The 19,650-nt window shown below is 36.6% G+C and overlaps 1 protein-coding gene across 1 annotated transcript in view; it reads left to right on the top strand.

Annotated features, from left to right (window-relative positions):
• Positions 1-19,650, top strand: part of LOC150082252 (MAGUK p55 subfamily member 7-like) — a 199,411-nt gene that overhangs the window by 27,851 nt on the left and 151,910 nt on the right. Inside the window, exons 2-3 of the mRNA XM_090380462.1 lie at positions 3,285-3,388; positions 11,923-12,041. Of these exons, the coding sequence (XP_090236588.1) occupies positions 3,346-3,388; positions 11,923-12,041 (162 nt within the window). The 5' untranslated portion in view covers positions 3,285-3,345. The remainder of the gene's footprint in view (positions 1-3,284; positions 3,389-11,922; positions 12,042-19,650) is intronic.

Raw genomic sequence — 19,650 nt, 5'->3', positions numbered from 1 at the left:
TTGATCTATCAGGTGACACAGAAGCCTTATGGTAGATATAAACTGGTGTGTAATCAAGTCACAAAGGAGGTTACGCAGGCAAAGGATGCAAAGAAAAACAGCAAAGAGGTCTTTACTTATGTAAACTCTAAAAGGAAGGGGATGAATCAGATTGGTCCATTTGATATTGATGGTTCAACTGTTGATGTTCTTGCTGAGGTAGCTGACAAATTGAATGGATATTTAGTATCTACATTCACACAAGGGTTTTTTTAGAATGTGTATGCCAGAAGTGAATCAAGTTCTGGAAGGGTGCTGGATGAGTTTGTGATAATCGAGGGGAAAGTGCAAGAGAAATGTTTGAAGCTAAACGTAAAAAAGGCACCGGGAGTGGATGGAATCTATCCAGTCATATTAAAGGAGGCAGCAAAAGGGGTAAGTAATGCTTTGGTCATAATTATGAGAACATACTTGGATTCAGGGGAGGTGTCTATGGACTGGTAATGTGCAAATGTGTCCCCAGTTCACAAAGGAAGAATCAAAGGGAGATATGAGTAATTACTGAATTGTTATTTTGACTTCTGTTCCAAGAAAAATAATGGAGCCACTGGTTAAAGAAGTAATGCAGGACCATCTACAGGAATGCAGTTATACTGTGGTCACAGAATGGATTTGTTGAGGGGCCACCTTGTGTGACCAATCTGATTGGATACTATGACATAGTAACAAAGGAACTGAATGCAAAATATAATTTTGACATCATATACTTAGATTTCAGAAAAGATTATAATACTGTTTCATATAAAAGAGTGCTATACAAATTGGAGCAGTGTGGCATTAAGGGAAAGTTGTTGCTGTGGATAAAGGGATGGTTGAGTGGGAGAAGACAGAGAGTGGTAATCAGTGGGCACTGCTCTCCTTGGACTAATGTTATTAGTGGGTTCCCTCAGGATTCAGTGTTTGGTCCATTGTTGTTTTCTATGTTTGTTAATGTTATTGATGAAGGAAAAAGTTCATGCGGTTCTATTAATGATATACAGCAATTTTGTGAGCAGGGCAAGGAAGTGAATATCTTGTTGTTTAAGGTAGCAGTTATCATCTTTGAATACTGCATTCAGGTCTGGAAGCTTCATTTTAGGAAGGATATGGATCTGTTGGAATGGACGCAGAGAAGAGCAATAAGATTTATCAGGGGCACAAAATGGGCAATCTTACCAAGGAAGATTTGGTTCTGCAAATAGCAGCATCTGGAGGCTGCACACGTATGAGGAGACATGATTGAAGTGTTTAAGACTTTAAATGGATGGCATCCTTACTGTTTTGTCTGACAGCACACATAATAAGGGGATATAAATTTAAATTGAAAAATGTGAAAGGATGGTAATAGGATAGATGTGCAAAAATTTGCGTTCAGCCATAGAGAGTAATTGATTGTTGGAACAAACTTCCATCTGGTGTGGAAGTTGTTGGGGGGGGGGTAAAGTAGTTAATCATTAAGCTTTGATCACTATGTAGTATTAAAAAAAAAAATCTAAATTACTTTGGTCATAAGGAGGGGAGCTATAACCCCTTTTTTATTTGCCTGGGCCAGTCAAAATATCCTAGAAGTAGGTAGTTTGAATACATTTAAGGAACAATTAGACAAATTATTAAAGGGAATGGACCCCAGGATACAATAGTTTTTTCCTTTCTTTTTTTTTCTTTTGCATCATTTGCCACTACTAATAATAATTTTAAATTGTAATTTACCACTATTAAATACCAGTATTATATGTGCTTGTAGAAAATGCAAATATACCAAAGGAAAGTAGTTTTTTGTTTATGGACTTTTTCAAAGTTTTAACCAGAGTATATTGCTGTAGGTTAAATATATATATATATATATATATATATATATATATATATATATATATATATATATATATATATATATATATATATATATATATATACTGTATATATGTATGTTTGCTGTTAAATTTAAAGTTTAGCATAGATTGCCTTTATGTTTATTATTTGGACCTAGTTAAACATGCAGATAACAATCAGAAACAGATAGCCTTACTAATTATTGATGGGATATATGTTAGCCCTCAAAAAAAGTGCCATTCAATCAATTATCAATAATTAGCTGCATAATCATTATTCTATTTTATATTTTTATTTTATTGCTAATTATATGTTTATTTCTAGGGTATAGCAATGTAAACCAACACAGGCTATCTTAGTCTTTATAGGTTCTTTTGGTCTTATGGCCTGCTGAGTACTTTTATGCCAGTGTTTTAATACATTTTTAAGTACTGTATAGTATCAATTATACTCCTACAATAGAAAATTGTAAGAGTACAATAGAAACTGAAAATTGTTTTCTTCGCATTTATACACAAAACGATCGTTAGAATAACATGTCATTGCCCCTTTTTTAATGTTTCTATGAAGTCTATACCTGATTAGGTAACCGTCTCCCCATTTATTATGAATTCATCTTTCCTCTTCTTAGCATTATACAGTGTTGTGTAAACGATGAGGTGTTTCCAAGTGCCAAAAATAGCGCTGAGAGAAGAGAGATAACATGCGAAATACTCATCAGCGATTCTTTGGGATGCGTACGAAAGATGCTTTCGTTTATATCATCGGTGACAGAAAGGTTTCATTTATGTTGTGCTGCTGCAACTATTATTTGCAGGTTTTATTGTTCCTTATTTCACTAATTTTTTTGAAGGGCGTCGTAGTTGTTCTAAAGTTGGCCGGGCAAAAAACAGATAAATAAAAAAAAGAAAAGAAAAGAAAAAAGAACGCGTTGCTATAGTGTCTCCTTCAGTGTTACGTTTCGTTATCGCTATATTAGTGAACCCTAATTCACAAAACAGTCAGTAACGAAGAATAACCTGTTGCTTGTCCTTTTGAAATGCATTGAGTCATGTAGTTGTTAACGTTTTCTTCAGAGAAAAGACAGAACCACTGTAACGAAATCAAAATTTTCAGAGGTGCCTTACTTTCAAATAAGGCGTATTTTGTTTGAAATAGCACCAAGTAATAATAGCGTCGAATTTTACCTACTGGCCGCAGTTCATGAATATCTCAGAATCATTGTAGCGTATATTTTAACCTAAAAGTTTTATTTGTCCTTGTGACAGATTTCTGTTTTCGATATGCAAGGGGGATTAGCCACGCAGACCACGTTATTTTAAGTTCATTTGCAATAGCTGAATTGTAATGTTCGATTAAAAGTATAAACGAAGGGAAGAACAAACGTGTAGATGAGCAATTCAAACTGTTGATAGAATGAACTGTTTATGTTGTAGGAGAACACGTGGAACCGATCGGAAGGACGTACTTCACAGTGACGGACCGAATGTCAACAATATGTCGGGAGGGACAATCCAGAACGGCGCCGGTAGTGATACAGGTATACTATTACTTTTTATTATTTTTTTTTGTTTTTTCGTTTTTAAATGTAAAATTAGTGAACGGGCAATATGCAGTTAATTTTTTGTTTACATAAAGGTAGTTTCATAGTCACGATCTAAAATCATTAGGAAATTAGTCAAGTACATCTAGGAATTAAGAATACCGAGAAAGGGAAGAGATTTTTAGTACGAAACCGAAGATGTTTTATACTCATTGGCAGAGGCGAAACTACAAAATACGGGCCCCTTGCCTAATCGAGATACCGGAATGTCCTTTTGTGCTGTTTAACAACAATAAAAACCCACCATCGGACCCCCAAATTTCCCTGGGCCCCACCGAGGCTTACCCAATAGCGATTATTGCTTCATTGGTGTAATAAAGCATAGTGAAAAAAATAAATAATAATAATGAGTAATTTCTACTGCAGACATTTAATTCCACGATTCTGAAAATTTAACTCATAGATTTCACTCAGTTTTCTGTAGCAAAACTTGGTCTGATATACATTTTTAATTTTCTGTTATGGGAAAGGGGATTATCACTGAAAGTCTGCTTTGAACTATATTATTTTGTAATTGGAGTAATTAATAATTATTATTTGTGTACTACTAATAGCAGGTAAGAGCAATGAGAAATCACTATTGGCATTATATTGATAGTTTTGTAAACCAGATATTGCAGTTCTTTAAATTTTTGTACATGTGTAGAGTATTTCTTTAATTGTATTTTAAATGAGCAGTATATTTAATACTTTGCTGATTCTTTAATCACATACAGGAGATAAAGAACAATATATAACTGCTTAAATACATTCCAGCAGGTACTGATGTCATGCCAACTAAACCAATTGTCACTCTGTTTTGACACAAACATTTAGGCAAGAGGAATTGCACGCACAATGATTATAACTGAATATTCCCACCCAAATAGTTTCAGTATCTACCATTATTCCTAATTATTGTCCAGATATTAAATTTTCTAATATAAATGGCCTCTTTTATTTTTATATTGGTAAAATATCTTTCATTCCTTATGGTAGTGAAATTATTTTTATTGAAAGACTTTTTAGAGATATATGTATGTTCCGCAATTATAGAAGTTTATTCTTACCTTTTTCAGTATGTTTTAAGTGTTCCCCTTTTTTCATGTCTAACATACATATAAAATATTTCTATGATATATACCACATCCACATGTATTTACCACATTGATATATACTGCATCCATATGTATTTTTGTAAATAATGTGTCTCTTTTTTTCAAAATAATTCTTTGAAATAGTTCCCTATCCTGTTCAGTGGACTTAAAATAACCACTGACCCATGTTTTTTTTAGAATTACATTATACTTTTAATTTATGGTACCACGATAGTTTTTCTGAAATTAAGATTTTCTTAATTTGTTTCTGGCCTTTTGTTAGATCTACTATTGTAATGTTCCATCATATTGTCAAAAGTCTTTAGTTGGGAATCCATTGTTCATCAGAATATTTTTTTTTATACATTCTAGCTCTTTGGATGGTAATGATCTAATGATCTTTATGTACCCGAGTTGCTCCTGTTTGTACTATTTATCTAGTGATTTTAATTAAAGTATTGAACAAAAATAAATGAGAAAAACCAATAATAAAGAATGTTTTCATGGTATTTTTTAGAAATTCAAGGTCACTTGTCCACTGAATTGAAACCGAGATTCAGGGAGCAGTTGATTTTTTGTCAGCTGTTTGTTTTACATCTAATTTAAACTATTGCTGGCACCTCAGATGCTGCAGAATGAGAGTTACCTCTAAGAAAGGCACTTCTGCTGTCCTGGTGTCTGTTAAATGCCAAGCAAAAAATTAATTTTTTGTAATTCATAGTATATTGAAATGAAAACAGAAAATGCTGCACATTTGGTGAGAGACGCTATATAGAAGAACTTGATTTTATTTCCAAATTTAAAAAAAAATAATAGAAAAATTTTAAAAAGTTTTATCTGTTTGAAGTGCCACATTAGCCACAGAAGGTTAAAGATGAGATGTTTATAGATTAGTATTAATAGAGGCATATGATGCAAGGAAACAAGCTTATACATCAACAAAAAAAAAAAAGCTTTCCATTTCACCCATCCGTTTGTTCCAGAAGTTTGTCCAGTTCTTCCTTGAATTTATTTTAGCTATCAACTTCCACAACAACATATGGAAGTTTGTTCCAGCAATCAACTACCTGCTGGCAAATTTCTGCACATCTATTCTACAACTGTCTTTCCTCGATTCGAATTTGTGCCCCTTCAGGTTTGTAATCTGAGCAAAAGGAAGAATCTCATCAGCACTGAGCCTGCTCACCATTCAAACCATACACATCCATCAGATTATCTCGCAGGTGCCTAGTCACCAGACACTGTAATTTGCAGAACTTAAGCCTTTCTTGTAAGAGCATGCCTTTGTTCCCCTCACCAGTATTGTTGCCCTTCTCTGTACTTGTTTTAGCAACTCTACATTCTTCCTAAAATGAGGCTTGTATGCAGTACTCAAGATGTGACCTGATCTTTGCCTTATATAAAGGGATAATCACATCCTTATCCCTTCTAGCAAAATTCCTGTATGTCATTGACAAGATCCCATGACCTGCTCTGGCAGCTTGCCTGCACTGTATGCACAATTATCTATAGGTCTTTTTCATTGATGATGTGCCATAAAAAATCTTGTGTTTTTGTTCATTCCATTGGCAGATTATCAGCTGATTAAAATCAGCTCCCACCACACAAAGTAGATTTATAAGAAATGAATAATTATTCATAATATTAATAAGTACAGCCACTCCCCGACTTATGTAAGGGTTGCGTTCTGCGGAACTCTGTGTAAGTCGGAATTTCCCTAAATACTTATGCAGCCCTCACAATTATGCATGCTGAATTTGATTGAAGCAAAAAAGAAATGTTCAACAAACATGTAACTATAGAATTATTTATTCAATTTTTTTATCTTATGCACAGGAAAAATTACAGAAGTGTACAAAATTACAAAAATTTCAAAATTATAAAAAGAGGAGACAGGCATAACGTCAGCAAGTTTTACCTTTCGAGCATTGTTGCCAGAATTAACTCTCCTGCTGATAAGCATGCCGCTGTAGAAGTTGAGGGCTGTGGAGATTTAGAAGGGGTTTTTTCCAAACTATCACAAAATTTCTTGGCAGCTGCAGAATAGTCACTGGTGACTTCATTGCATACTTTAATGTTTGGAAACCAGTGCGATGCTTGAACCTATAAAATCACTCGTTGCTTGCCACGAACTTGGCTTTGGGTTCGCCGTACTTATCCTTAATACCTTCATAAATACTTCTTTCTTTTGCTGGAATGGCCATTAGACTCAGGGGCACTTGCTTCTGAATCTGATTTTCTATATATATATTTAAAAGCTTTTCCATCTTTGATATAGCACCTGAACACTGTTTTGTGATCACTGTTGATCTTAAATGCATTGATCCTTTAACATGTTCTTTTATACGTGCACTGTCCCTTAAAATAGTATTCACTGTTGAAGCAGCGAGACCTAATTCTGTGCAACAGATGACAAACTTTGTCCTGCTTCGTACTTCTTAATTAATCATCTTCATTTTCTAAATCAATGTTGTTTCGTTTCCTGGCACTGCCAGCACTTGCACTTTCCGTTGGTCTCATTCCTTTCATCATTGTAATACGTAAATAAGAATGAAGAGAAGTTTCTGAAAATTTGTTTTTTTTATGATTGAAGATTTCAGTGAAGGAGAACACAATTTCACCATAATAACATAAAAACTCACAGAATTCCAGTTATCGGTATTATTGCAAATGCAATAAGATCGAGTTTACTATCCGTTTTTAATAGATTGCGCTAACAGAAAAGCCCAATAAACCGGAAAGTGCAAATTGTTTTTATTGTTTTATGGTAGTGACCTCCAGAAATGTGTTTTAGAAAAATATCACAAAGGCGTTCAAAATTGATTCTTATAACGGAACATATGATAACAATGAAAGTGTAGTGCAAGTGCAATTTCCATTATAAAAATGACCTTTTAGAGAGATAAACAGCTTAGTTATAAAGCAAAAATTTCAACCTCTGAGGTCTTGAAAAGAATTATCACAAAAAGACATTGTGTTATTGGGATCACATTATATTTTCATGATACCTCCTTCCTGTGGGATGCAAATTTTGTTTCCACAATTTTTTAAAGTTTGCACTGGTCGGCAAAAACTTACGTAAAGTCGAATTTCTATAAGTTGAGTGAGTATTACTTAAGCTGGGGAGTGCCTGCATATTATATATATTACAATATCATTGTGCTGAGTAAGAGGAGTCATTGTCACAGTGGTATCAAGATATTCATTGAATGTGAAAGCAATCATTAACCCCAGGGGCTCACATCTGGTGAGTATGGGCTTGGAACACCCAGGTCCTGAGCTGGATATCATCATTCTTCTCTTTCTAGGTGATTTCCTTCTACTTCCCACTCTCAGGGTAACTCAGAAATTTTTTTTTTGGCTGCTGCAGCATAAGCCTCAGGCTTCCTTGCACCATATGGCTAATAATGATAATAATAATAAATTTCTGATGGAAGTTTATTATTAATTAAATAGTTTAGTCATATTTATAGATACTTTTGATGCCACCTTTTAAATTCTTAGGACACATTCACCAGAATGAGTTCTTAGGATTATAACAACTGGAAAACTTATTGTAGGTATTATCAGTGCATCTATCATCCCCCAGTTCATAAAATTGTCACAATGGGATTCCACCCTCTCTTCTTTGACATATCATGAACCGTATTTCATGGGTAGATTCATCCAAAATCAGATAGCTCAGCAACTGAGTATTGATCTTTTTCATTGTCATAGTTCCTAGTATCATAAAGGCATCTGGGATTGATAGGCAAATTAATTGCTGATTATCCATCTTTTTCTTTCCATTCTGCTCATTCCTAATTACTGTGCAGATTCACTGTAACTTACCCCCACTTCTGCAACATACAGCATCACTAATTAGTTTTAATGAAATTATAATGCTTTGAAGAAGCATTATATTTCTCCTGCACAAAAGATGACTGTGCCATATAATTATAATAGAAGTATTTAGGTATTATGTGTGATAGTACTTAGGTAACTAATAGACATGTAATAAAGGCAATATTTGGTAAGTTATAGATTTAGGTCTGTATCATGATTCTCACCCACAGTGCACATTTCTACATGTTATCATTATATAAAATGTATACAGTAATACCCCGACTTACGCTACCCCGACTTACGCGAACTCGGAGTTACGCGGTTCTTGATTTTTTCGTTTGGCAACGCTGCCGCCCACTATCTTCAAGGTCGTTTTTCGTATGTTATCGATATACGGTGCGACGGCGGAGAATGAGAGCGAAAGATGAACAAAATTCAACTTTGCTGCTTTTATGTTTTTTATATCAGTGAAGGGGAAACACATTTCACCATAATAACGTAAAAACCAACACAATTCCAGCAATCGGTATAATCGCAAATGCAATTAGATCGAGTTTACTACCAGTTTATAACAGATTTCACTAGCAGAAACGCAACTGGATTTTTATTGTTTTATGGTAGTAACCCCTAGAAATGTGAGTTGTTAATATTATATCTCTGCCTTTATGGTGTTGTTTATTCAGTTGCTACATGCGCGCAGCTTTGTTTATGCGTATCAAGCGTGCCTCCTCGTTTTGTAATTGTGCTTTATTCCCTAAAAATGAGTAAAATACTTAATTAAAAGTGTGAAAAGGAAGCGTCCTGGTGAAGACACTGCAGATTCAGAGAGAAAAAGAAAAGCAATTATCGATAAACAGAGGCGGACTGGATCAAAAATTCTTACCCGGGAAAATTTATAGTGGCCTCATACTATGGTTTATGGCCAAAATCACACTGGCCCACCGGGGTTTCCCCGGTAAGGCTTATGGCCAGTCCGCCTCTGTCGATAGAGAAAAAATATGAAATTGTGAAACGCTTTGAGCGAAATGAAAGACCATGTGATATTGCACGTGCTACAGTCCTAAACGAAGCAACGGCGAAAAGCACATGACAATTGCAAACTTGACAGGTTGAAAATTGAAAAGGGCTCAATTGTAAAGGGCTTAAAAATTTTAGAAAACATAGACTCCAACGAAGAACGCGTTATAGCTACAAAGCAAGGAATAAAAAAATTATTAGCTTGCTACGAAGAAATTCTGCGTGAAAAAAAGAACGCGCTGTGTCGTCAGACGAATTTGTTAGATTTTATGAAGCCGTCGACATCGAAATAACTTTTTAACGTAAGTCATTTGTTTTTTAATACATATTTTGTATTAATATGTATAAAGAACTGCCATTTTATTAATATTTTTCTTCTAAACTAGTGTTTTTGTTAGTCCTTGGTCCCAATTAAGCAAAATTTATATGTATTTATATGCAAAGTTGTACCCCGACTTACGCGAATTCGACTTACGCGATTTTCGTCGGACCCACCTATCACGTAACTTCGGGGTATTACTGTACATTGATTTTATATAATGGTGACTTGATCAGTTGACATGTTAATCTGTTATAGACTTGGCATTGTAATCCCAATTTGCATTCTGATCAGGTGGTGTTTTGAATGATTTTCATTTTGAGCATGTCATTATTTGCAGGAACAGCATTTTGAAGTTTTGGTATTTTTGTCCTGTCAGTGTTCTAATTGTATTGCTATTTTAACTTTGTTGGCATTTTGGCCCATTCAGAGTTTTGACTCTCAGCATTATGACTTTCAGTGATCTCATTGTCTGCTGTTAAAATTCATGCTGACTAATTCTAATAAACATTTTAATGTATAAATTTAGACTATGTATATAAAGTGCTTAGCATCATAATACACAGCCATTTCTGAATAAACAGAAAATTTTTAAGGTGGCATCGTTTTAGGTTATATCTCATATTGTGAATGCCTTCACAACGAGTTGCCATGATATTGCACTACTTCGAATAAGTAACGCTTCACCTAAGGAGAAGACTAGTGTTACTTATTCTCAGATAGGTACCACCACCCAGACAGCACTGTTTCAGGGCTATTTGGCCCTTCGTCAGTGAGTGGGTAGGTACCCAAGTGATGCAATGATGGCAAAAACAGTTATGAAGTATAACTCCACAATATGAGAGATGCCTGATGGTGTATGATGTATTTAGATTAAGGCGCATTTAGGGCTAGAGCCTCAAGCTGCGAACAAATTTAGGCATTCACAATATGAGATATAACCTAAAACGATGCCACCTTAAAAATTTTCTGTTTATTCAGAAATGGCTGTGTATTATGATGCTAAGCACTTTATATACATAGTCTAAATTTGTTCGCAGCTTGAGGCTCTAGCCCTAAATGCGCCTTAGTCTAAATACATCATACACCATCAGGCATCTCTCATATTGTGGAGTTATACTTCATAACTGTTTTTGCCATCATTGCATCACTTGGGTACCTACCCACTCACTGACGAAGGGCCAAATAGCCCTGAAACAGTGCTGTCTGGGTGGTGGTACCTATCTGAGAATAAGTAACACTAGTCTTCTCCTTAGGTGAAGCGTTACTTATTCGAAGTAGTGCAATATCATGGCAACTCGTTGTGAAGGCATTCACAATATGAGATATAACCTAAAACGATGCCACCTTAAAAATTTTCTGTTTATTCAGAAATGGCTGTGTATTATGATGCTAAGCACTTTATATACATAGTCTAAATTTGTTCGCAGCTTGAGGCTCTAGCCCTAAATGCGCCTTAGCCTTTGTATAAATTTAGTTAACTTTGTTGCATGGAGTCAACCAGTTGCCTGCTGGAGGGTATGTTAAAATTTATTTATATTGTTTAAGTGCCACAGCAACAATCTTGGTGAGGATATACGTAATTTCAACATTTAATGTATGTTCAGACACAACTAGTCCAATTTGCACTTTGACCTGTGTAGTAGGAAATTATAAGTGGAAACCCCATCGGATAATTTTTTGTCTGAAGAGCCTAGTGGAGTAAGAGAAATAAGCCTCGTGTTGATGTTTTAAAAGAAGAGTTGTTCCCACACCTCATTATTTATTTTCAAAATTAGGATGAATGTGGTGCTATTGATATGTTTCAATTACATACATGTATAACATTCTAAGTTATATAAAGAACCTGAAACATTGTAGGAGATTATTTTTCATTGAATTTATAAATCGATTTCTATTTGTACTTTTGTATGACCACCATGGCAGAGGAGTTATACATCTTCATTGTACATGTTTTCATTGCAGCTAATACACTAATGCAACAGTTAACAAAATATACAAAATTGTAACAAAATATACACAGTATATTTTGTTACAATGTATGGAATTAATCTCTCATTGTGCCCATGTCTGCACATGTTACCTTAGGCCTTTTATTTCACTGAGATATGACCATTAATAAAGCATAACATACACTCAAATGATTATTTATTTCATTGCATTAATTAAATGTAGATTTAAATAATGTTAATTTATTATTAAATGTTAATTTATCACAATGTTATTATCTACAGCTTTACAGTCTTTGTTGGCATCATTGGACCAGGTACATAAAAAAGTTGATAGCAGCGAGGAGGACAAAGTTTTTCTCATTAAGCTTTTACAGAGTCGGCACTTGCAACCTTTGATTTTGGTATGTGATTTTACTAATGATAAATATTTAATGTCAACTTTTTGTGCTATAAATTTTTTAAACATCATGTACAGTACATGTATACATGATACACATAGCTAACAGGAATATAGAACTTTTGCTTTAAGAATGTTGAAAAAACTTTACATATAATCCACAAAATAAAAACAAATTTTTTAATTTTCATATTTTCGCAAGCTTTAATTAATAGAGTGCAAGAAATTTATTGAGGTCTTTGCAAGAAGACTGAGCTAGCTCAGCTTTCTTGAAAACTGCACACACTGCTCAAAAAAATAAGGACCTTTATTCATTATTGAATCGGGCCATCTTTATTTTGGATAACAGCAAGTGGCACATTATGCTATAAGATGTTTTTGTGCATTTTGATCTAATTGTAACCATTCTTTCAGAAAAATATCGCATAGCTGTGACAAAGCTGAAGGAAGAGGACTTTACTGCTGAATAACCCTCTCCAGCATATCCCACACATTCTCAATAGGATTAAGATCGGGTGAATATGAGGGCCAGGGAAGATGGTGGAAATCTGTGTCATATTCTCCAAACCATTTTGGCATGATGTCCTGTTGCATTGTCATCCATAAAGTGGTCGTCACCTTTAGGATAAAAGTGTAACATTGCAGGGTGCAGTAGATCTGATACAAAATGCAGGTACTCCTTGGATAAAATTCACCCTTCCACCGGTATCAATGGACTTTGTCCGTGCTACCACCTCCAGATGCTTGTGTTGTCTTAACAAAGCAAGCAGGATCCATTGTTTTGCGAAGTTCTCATCACACATCTATGCCTACTATCGGTGCAAAACAAAGTGCATCGTAATTCATCTGACCACATGACTTTCTTCCATTGTTCCACTGTACAATTGCGATGTTCTTGGCATCACTGCAAGTAGATTTTTCTGTTTTTCTCTGAAGCAAGTGGCTTCTGAATAGGTAGGCAATGGCAATACCCAATTTCTTCAATTCCACTTCTCATGGTAAAAGTTAAAAGAGGCAGTTCTGGGCTTGGTTGAATTCAGATGTTATTTGTTGCACACTGGATGTACTTTTTTTTCTGTATTGTTCTCCTTAGAGTATGAGAGTTTTGCTCCTGAAGCTGAAATTTACACCTTTAAGATGTGGAACAACCACTTACTTTCCAGTCATTAAAAACTTTTGAGTTGGGTGCTTTTGAGAAACCATTTATGTCTTTGGTTTCTTTAATCACTGCTTCTGTTAACGTGCACCTACAAGACTTTTTTCAAAATCTGATAGATCATGTGTTTTCCCCATTCTGCCTTCAGATTACTGCAATCAAATGCCTGTGCAGTCTTTATACTCAACAAATCTACATGTCATTACCCCACATCACAGTTTTCTTTGCTTGGAAATTTGCTCATATCCAGCCAGTTCCTAAAAATGTTGACAAATCCCTCCCATCCAGTTATTGTCTCATTGCAATTACTTCTACTCTTTCTAAAGTAATGGAGAAATAAATTAACTGCCAACTCTTAAACTACCTAGAAACCTTCCATCTGATCGACAATCACCAGTATGGATTTCATCTGTATCGACCCACTGGTGATATTCTGACTTATGTTACCCATTGATGGACAAATTCAATGGAAAAGTTCAGTGAAACAAAGCAGTTGCTCTTGACATCTCAAAGGCTTTTGATCGTGTTTGGCATAAAGGTCTTCTAAACAAGTTTCCATCTTATGGTTTGCCAACTGTTTTTTGTAATTGGTTATCCAATTTTCCCTCTGATCGCTCACTGAGGGTGATGGTATATGGCTGTCTGTCTTCTAACTTCTCCACTAATGCTGGTGTCCCCCAAGGTTCAGTTGTTTCTCCCACTCTTTTCCCCTTGTATATTAATGACCTTCATCCATTGACTGGAAATCCTATCCATAGTTTTGCCGATGATAGCATTGCATTCCACTTTCCATTTTGAGAAACCTTGCGCCATCAGCTTCAACTTCTTGAATATCCAATTCCTTAAATGCTGATCTCCGTGTAATTCTCCAGTGGAGCAAAGACAACTTAGTTCATTTCAATCCTGCTAAAACTCAGTCTTGTCTTATATCTCACAATAAGGATTCTTCTGCTCCTATGCTTATCTTTGGTGATACTCCGATTTCTAGGCAAAATGATATATCTCTTTTGGGGATTACCCTGACTTCTAAACTCTCTTGGCACAAGCACATTACAAATATTGCTTCGTCTGCATCTAAAAAACTTGGTTTTCTCTTTCGCTCTCGGCATTACCTTTCTTCCAAACAGCTGTTCACTCTGTACAAATCGCAAATCCACCCTACCATGGAATATTGTTCCCACATTGCTCCCTCCTTTTTTGCTGTTATCTCCCAAAAAAGTGTAACATAAAATAGGGATAAATAAATTATTATTATTACATCTGGGGTGGTGCCCCCAAAACCTCTCTCATGCTTCTAGATTCCAATAGGGCAGTTAGGTTAATTAATGACTCCTCTCTAACAGAGTCTCTCCACTCGCTGTCTCATAGACGTACTGTTTCTGCTGCATGCCTTTTCTACAGATACTTCCATGGGCGCTGTTCTTCTGAATTGGCTTCTATAATTCCCGCTCTCTCTTTCAAAACAGTCCGAACACATTGCCGCCACCAGTCAACATCCATTTACTGTCCAACTTCAAACTCACAGAACCAACTTTTCATCTTCCTCGTTTATTCATTCAACTGCCGTTTTCTGGAACACTTAATGTTATATAATCCAGGAATATCCAAAAATACGTATTTCCTGAAAATTAGTCTACAGAAGTTCAAGTCTAATGTCAACAAATGTCTTCTCACCCTCCAACCCAAGCACGGTATTAAGTACTATAGGTTCTAATTCCTCTCGTGTTTGGGGTTTTCATAAAAAAAAAAAAAAAAAAAAATTATTTGCATTTCTTCTGTTTGTAACTGTCTTGGGCAGATGGGCTAAGAAGTGGCAACTGAAGTTTAACCTTGACAAACCTTAAGGGCACAAAAGGTGATATAGTTGTACACGTTGGCACTAATGATATTAAGAGTAGGAGACCGGCGGAATTACTTAGCAAGTACAGGTCACTGTTGAAAAAAAGCCGTGAATTAGGGTTGAATTTGAAAGTGTCTGCAATTCTGCCCAGACACGATAGGAGGGAGTATATGATGAGAGCCTTGTCGATCAATTCGGCCCTGGAGGGATTGTGCAAGGCTCAAGGGGTAGAATTTTTTTCAGCCTGGACTGTACTTGTTAACAGGAGAGATTGCTTCTACATTCTTTCTTAAATAGAAAGGGTGCAAGAATTTTTGCTGATGCTGTCGAGGCAGAGTTAGGTGGGTCGGAAAACTGCTAGTTGGGGGGGATGCAAGGACTAACAGATTAACAGTAGCCACTGGCAGAGGTGGAAGTGATTCTTGCACTGCTTCTATTGAAATGAGCAGAAGCCTGAAAAACAAGATGCAGGATATTTCAGAGACTGCTGGGAGTCATTGCGGTACAAGTAAACACATGGGTTGTGTTAGGGTAGCCAAGAATAGAAACAGGTGCATGTATACCTGCGTGTACACCAATGCTAGGAGTTTGGTAAATAAATTTGATGAATTTGAGGTATTGCTCAAAACATCAAAGGCAGATATTGTTGGAATATCAGAGACGTGGTGTCACACAGATATAAGGAATGCGGAACTGGAATTTCGGGAATACAATGTGTATAGAAAGGATAGACAGGACAGGAGGGGAGGAGGGGTTATGCTATTAGTTAAGAAACACAAAGTCCAAGGAAGTGAAGCCAGTCGACATCGATGGACAGGGCAGTGTCGAGTCAGTTTGGTGTGACATAAGCATAGTGAAATCAAAATTGAGAGTAGGAGTGTGCTATAGGCCTAATGATTCTGATGAGTATAATAAGATATTGCACAGGGAAATAGAGTGGGCCAGTAAATCAGAGAGTCTTATAATGGGGGATTTTAATTTCCCAGATATTGACTGGAATTTGTGGGTTGGTCACTCGCACACTAGCAAGGCTTTTGTGGATTTATTGGATGATTGTTTTCTACATCAGCATGTTCGTGAGGCAACAAGAGGGAGCAATACTCTTGATCTGATTATCAGTAGTGATTCTTCATGCTCTGATTATCAGTAGTGATTCTTCATGCTCTGATTATCAGTAGTGATTCTTCATGCTCTGATTATCAGTAGTGATTCTTCATGCATTAAGAATCTGCAGATAAATGAACCACTAGGTGGCAGTGATCACAGTGTGTTGAAGTGGGATTTACTCAAGGAGTTTACTACCATCAGAGGTAAAGGGAAGGGTTTTTGTTTTCGTAAAGGCGACTATAATGGTCTGAGACAGTATTTAAATTCTATACAGTGGGACCAACTGATGATGTTACCAACAGCAAACTCAAAATGGGAAGCATTCAAGGAACTAATCTTGGAGGCTACCAGGCTTTACATACCAACTAAGAAATATTGTTCAAGGTTTAGGCCTAAATGGTTGTCAGATGAACTAATGAGACATGTGGCAGAGAAGAAAAATGCATGGGATACATACAAATTAATGGGTGACATGGAAGCCTATGATAGATATAAGTTGATCTGTAACCAAGTCACAAAGGAGATTAGGCAGGCAAAGGCAGACTACGAAAAATCCCTGGCAAAGGATGCAAAGAAAAACAGAAAAGAGTTCTTTACCTATTTAAACTCAAGAAGGAAAGGGATGAATCAGATTGGTCCACTGGATATTGATGGTTCAACAGTTGAGGATCCTGCTCAGGTGGCTAACAATCTAAACGAGTATTTTGCATCTACATTCACGCATGAGGAGTTATTCAGGAAGGAGAACGATGTAGGTAAAGTAAACATTGGCAGTGAGCTGGATGATTTTGTAATAACTGAGAGGAAAGTGGAGGAGAGATTGTTGAGGATAAACATAAAAAAAGGCACCTGGGGTGGATGGGATCTATCCAGTTATATTAAAGGAGGCAGCAAAGGAAGTAAGCAAACCCCTAGCCATAATTATGAGAGCTTCTTTGGACTCAGGGGAGGTACCCATAGACTGGAGATGTGTAAATGTAATCCCAATTCACAAAGGAGGATCAAAGGCTGACACAAGTAATTATAGACCTGTTAGTTTAACTTCTGTTCCAGGTAAATTAATGGAGGCACTGGTTTAAGAAGCACTGCAGGATCATCTAGACAAGAATTCAGTTATAGCTCAGACGTAGCATGATTTTGTTAAGGGCAGGTCTTGCCTGACCAATTTGATTGGATACTATGATGTAATCACAAAAGAACTGGATGCAGGGAATAACTTTGATATTATATATTTGGATCTTAGAAAGGCTTTTGATACTGTTGCACATGGAAGACTGCTGCACAAATTGGAGCAGTGTGGCATTGGAGGCAAATTGCTGCTATCGATAAGGGGATGGTTGAGTGGCAGAAGACAGAGAGTGGTAATCAATGGACACTGCTCAACGTGGACTAATGTTATTAGTGGAGTTCCTCAGGGTTCAGTGTTGGGTCCGTTGTTGTTTTCGGTGTTTATGAATGATATTGATGATGGGATATCAACTTTAATGTCCAAGTTTGCAGATGATACAAAGGTTGGCAGGGTTGTTAGGGACACCACTGACGCTATGCTGCTGCAACAGGATCTGGAAAGGTTGAACAGATGGTCTGAGAGGTGGCAAATGAAGTTTAACATTGACAAATGTAAAGTACTACATATGGGAAACAGTAACCCCAGAGCAACGTATCAACTCTGCGGTACTACACTGACAGTAGTGGAGAATGAAAAGGACCTGGGGGTAATTGTGCAGGCAGATATATGTATTCTCTGAGCAGTGCAGATGAGCTGCAAGAGTAGCTCATGGTGTCTTGTCAATGATATACAGGAATTTTTCTAGCAGGGATAAGGAGGTGATTATTCCCTTGTATAAGGCAATGGTTAGGCCACATCTTGAGTACTGTATACAGGTCTGGAGGCCTCATTTCAAGAAGGATGTAGAGCTGCTGGAACGGGTACAGAGAAGGGCAAGAAGATTAGTGAATGGAACAAAGGGTTGCTCTTCCGAAGAAAGGCTTAAGTTTTGCAAATTACAGAGTCTGGAGACTAGGCACCGGCGAGGTTGTTGTTGTTATTTGGTTTTTAGGAGCATTAGCAACTAAGGCCATATTGCTCTGGGATATGCGGTGGTCATTCCCTGAATGACCTTTCCGCATCCTCCGTATTTGGTGGTGACGGGCTCGAACCCCGGTCTAATCAAGAAGTGTGTGCTACGCACTGCTGCTCCTTCCCACCTGGCTACGGAGGCGCCTTCCGGCGAGATGATCTGATAGAGGTGTATAAGGCTTTGAATGGTTTGAGCATGCTCAATGCCAATAGGATTCTTCATCTTGCTCAGAATAATCAGCTCAGAGGGCATAAATTCAAAATGAGGAAGGACGGATGTCGGATAGATGTGTGGAAATTTGCCTTTGGCCAGCGGGTGGTTGGTTGGTGGAACCGACTTCCATCACTTGTTGTTGAAGTTGATAGCCGAAACAAATTTAAGGCTCAACTGGACAGGTATTTCGAGCGAACGGAGGGGTGAAATGGGAGTGGTGTGTTTTTTTTTTTTTTTTTTTGGCTGATGCTGAATAAGCTTGCTTTCTTGCATCATATGCGTCTACTAATGCTAATACGCCAGAATATCAACAGTGGATCGACACTGGCGGAATCTATACTGGCGATCGTTGATCAGATGGAAGGTTTCTGGATAGTTTAAGAGTTGGCAGGTAATTGATTTCTCTGTTACTTATAGAAAGAGTAGAACTAATTGGATGTGAGGAATTTGTCACCCTTTTTAGGATCTGGTTGGATGTGAGCAAATTTCAAGCAGAAGAGAAAACACCTTTTGAATAGAAAGTGAAAAAAAAGCAACACAGAAGAGGAGCAAGTTCAAGAGCACAGGTTTTGAGAACAAGTAGAGAAATATCATCAGGATCTGGTGCTTTATTAGCATCCAGACTGCTCAAAATTCTTCAGAAATCCTTTTGATGAAAAATCACATGGGAGGTCAGAATTCAGAGTAACTGAGAATGGTTAGGAGGTGGTTTAACAAGATCATCTGTACACGAGTTAGAAGAAAAGTAGGATGCTAGCAGGTTGGCTTTATCTGAAGTGGCAATAGAACCATCTGGTTTTGACAGAGGTGGTAATAGAGATGGTCAAAAGTTGCGGCCAGTAGCTTTGGCAAGAGACCAAAATGCTTGACTACTATTTGGACAAGAAATGAGTTTTCTACTCTTAGCCTGTTGAAATCTAGTTTGGACTGATTAATAACTGCTTTACAATTGTTGCGATCTTTGGTGTAGGCAGAAAATTAACATAGATTTGGATACAAGCCAATTGTGATATGCAACATTCTTATTTTCCACAGCCTTAGCACATTTATTTGAAAATCAAGGTTTAGTTTAAGGATAATCTTTTAAGGTGGAGCGTGGAATAAAGGATATAATCCCTACAAGAATAATTTCACTTACATGTTCTGAGCAAACTTTGACATCAGAAGATTTGAAACAGTAATCTGACCAAGGAAAAGAAAAAATTTCGCTGATCAT

The sequence above is a fragment of the Mastigoproctus giganteus genome, chromosome 8, assembly GCF_048544385.1.
Source record: "Mastigoproctus giganteus isolate SK-2022 chromosome 8, ASM4854438v1, whole genome shotgun sequence".
NCBI lineage: Eukaryota > Metazoa > Arthropoda > Arachnida > Uropygi > Thelyphonidae > Mastigoproctus > Mastigoproctus giganteus.
Note: the sequence above shows the minus strand (reverse complement) of the source record. Positions and strands in the feature narration are given on the sequence as shown.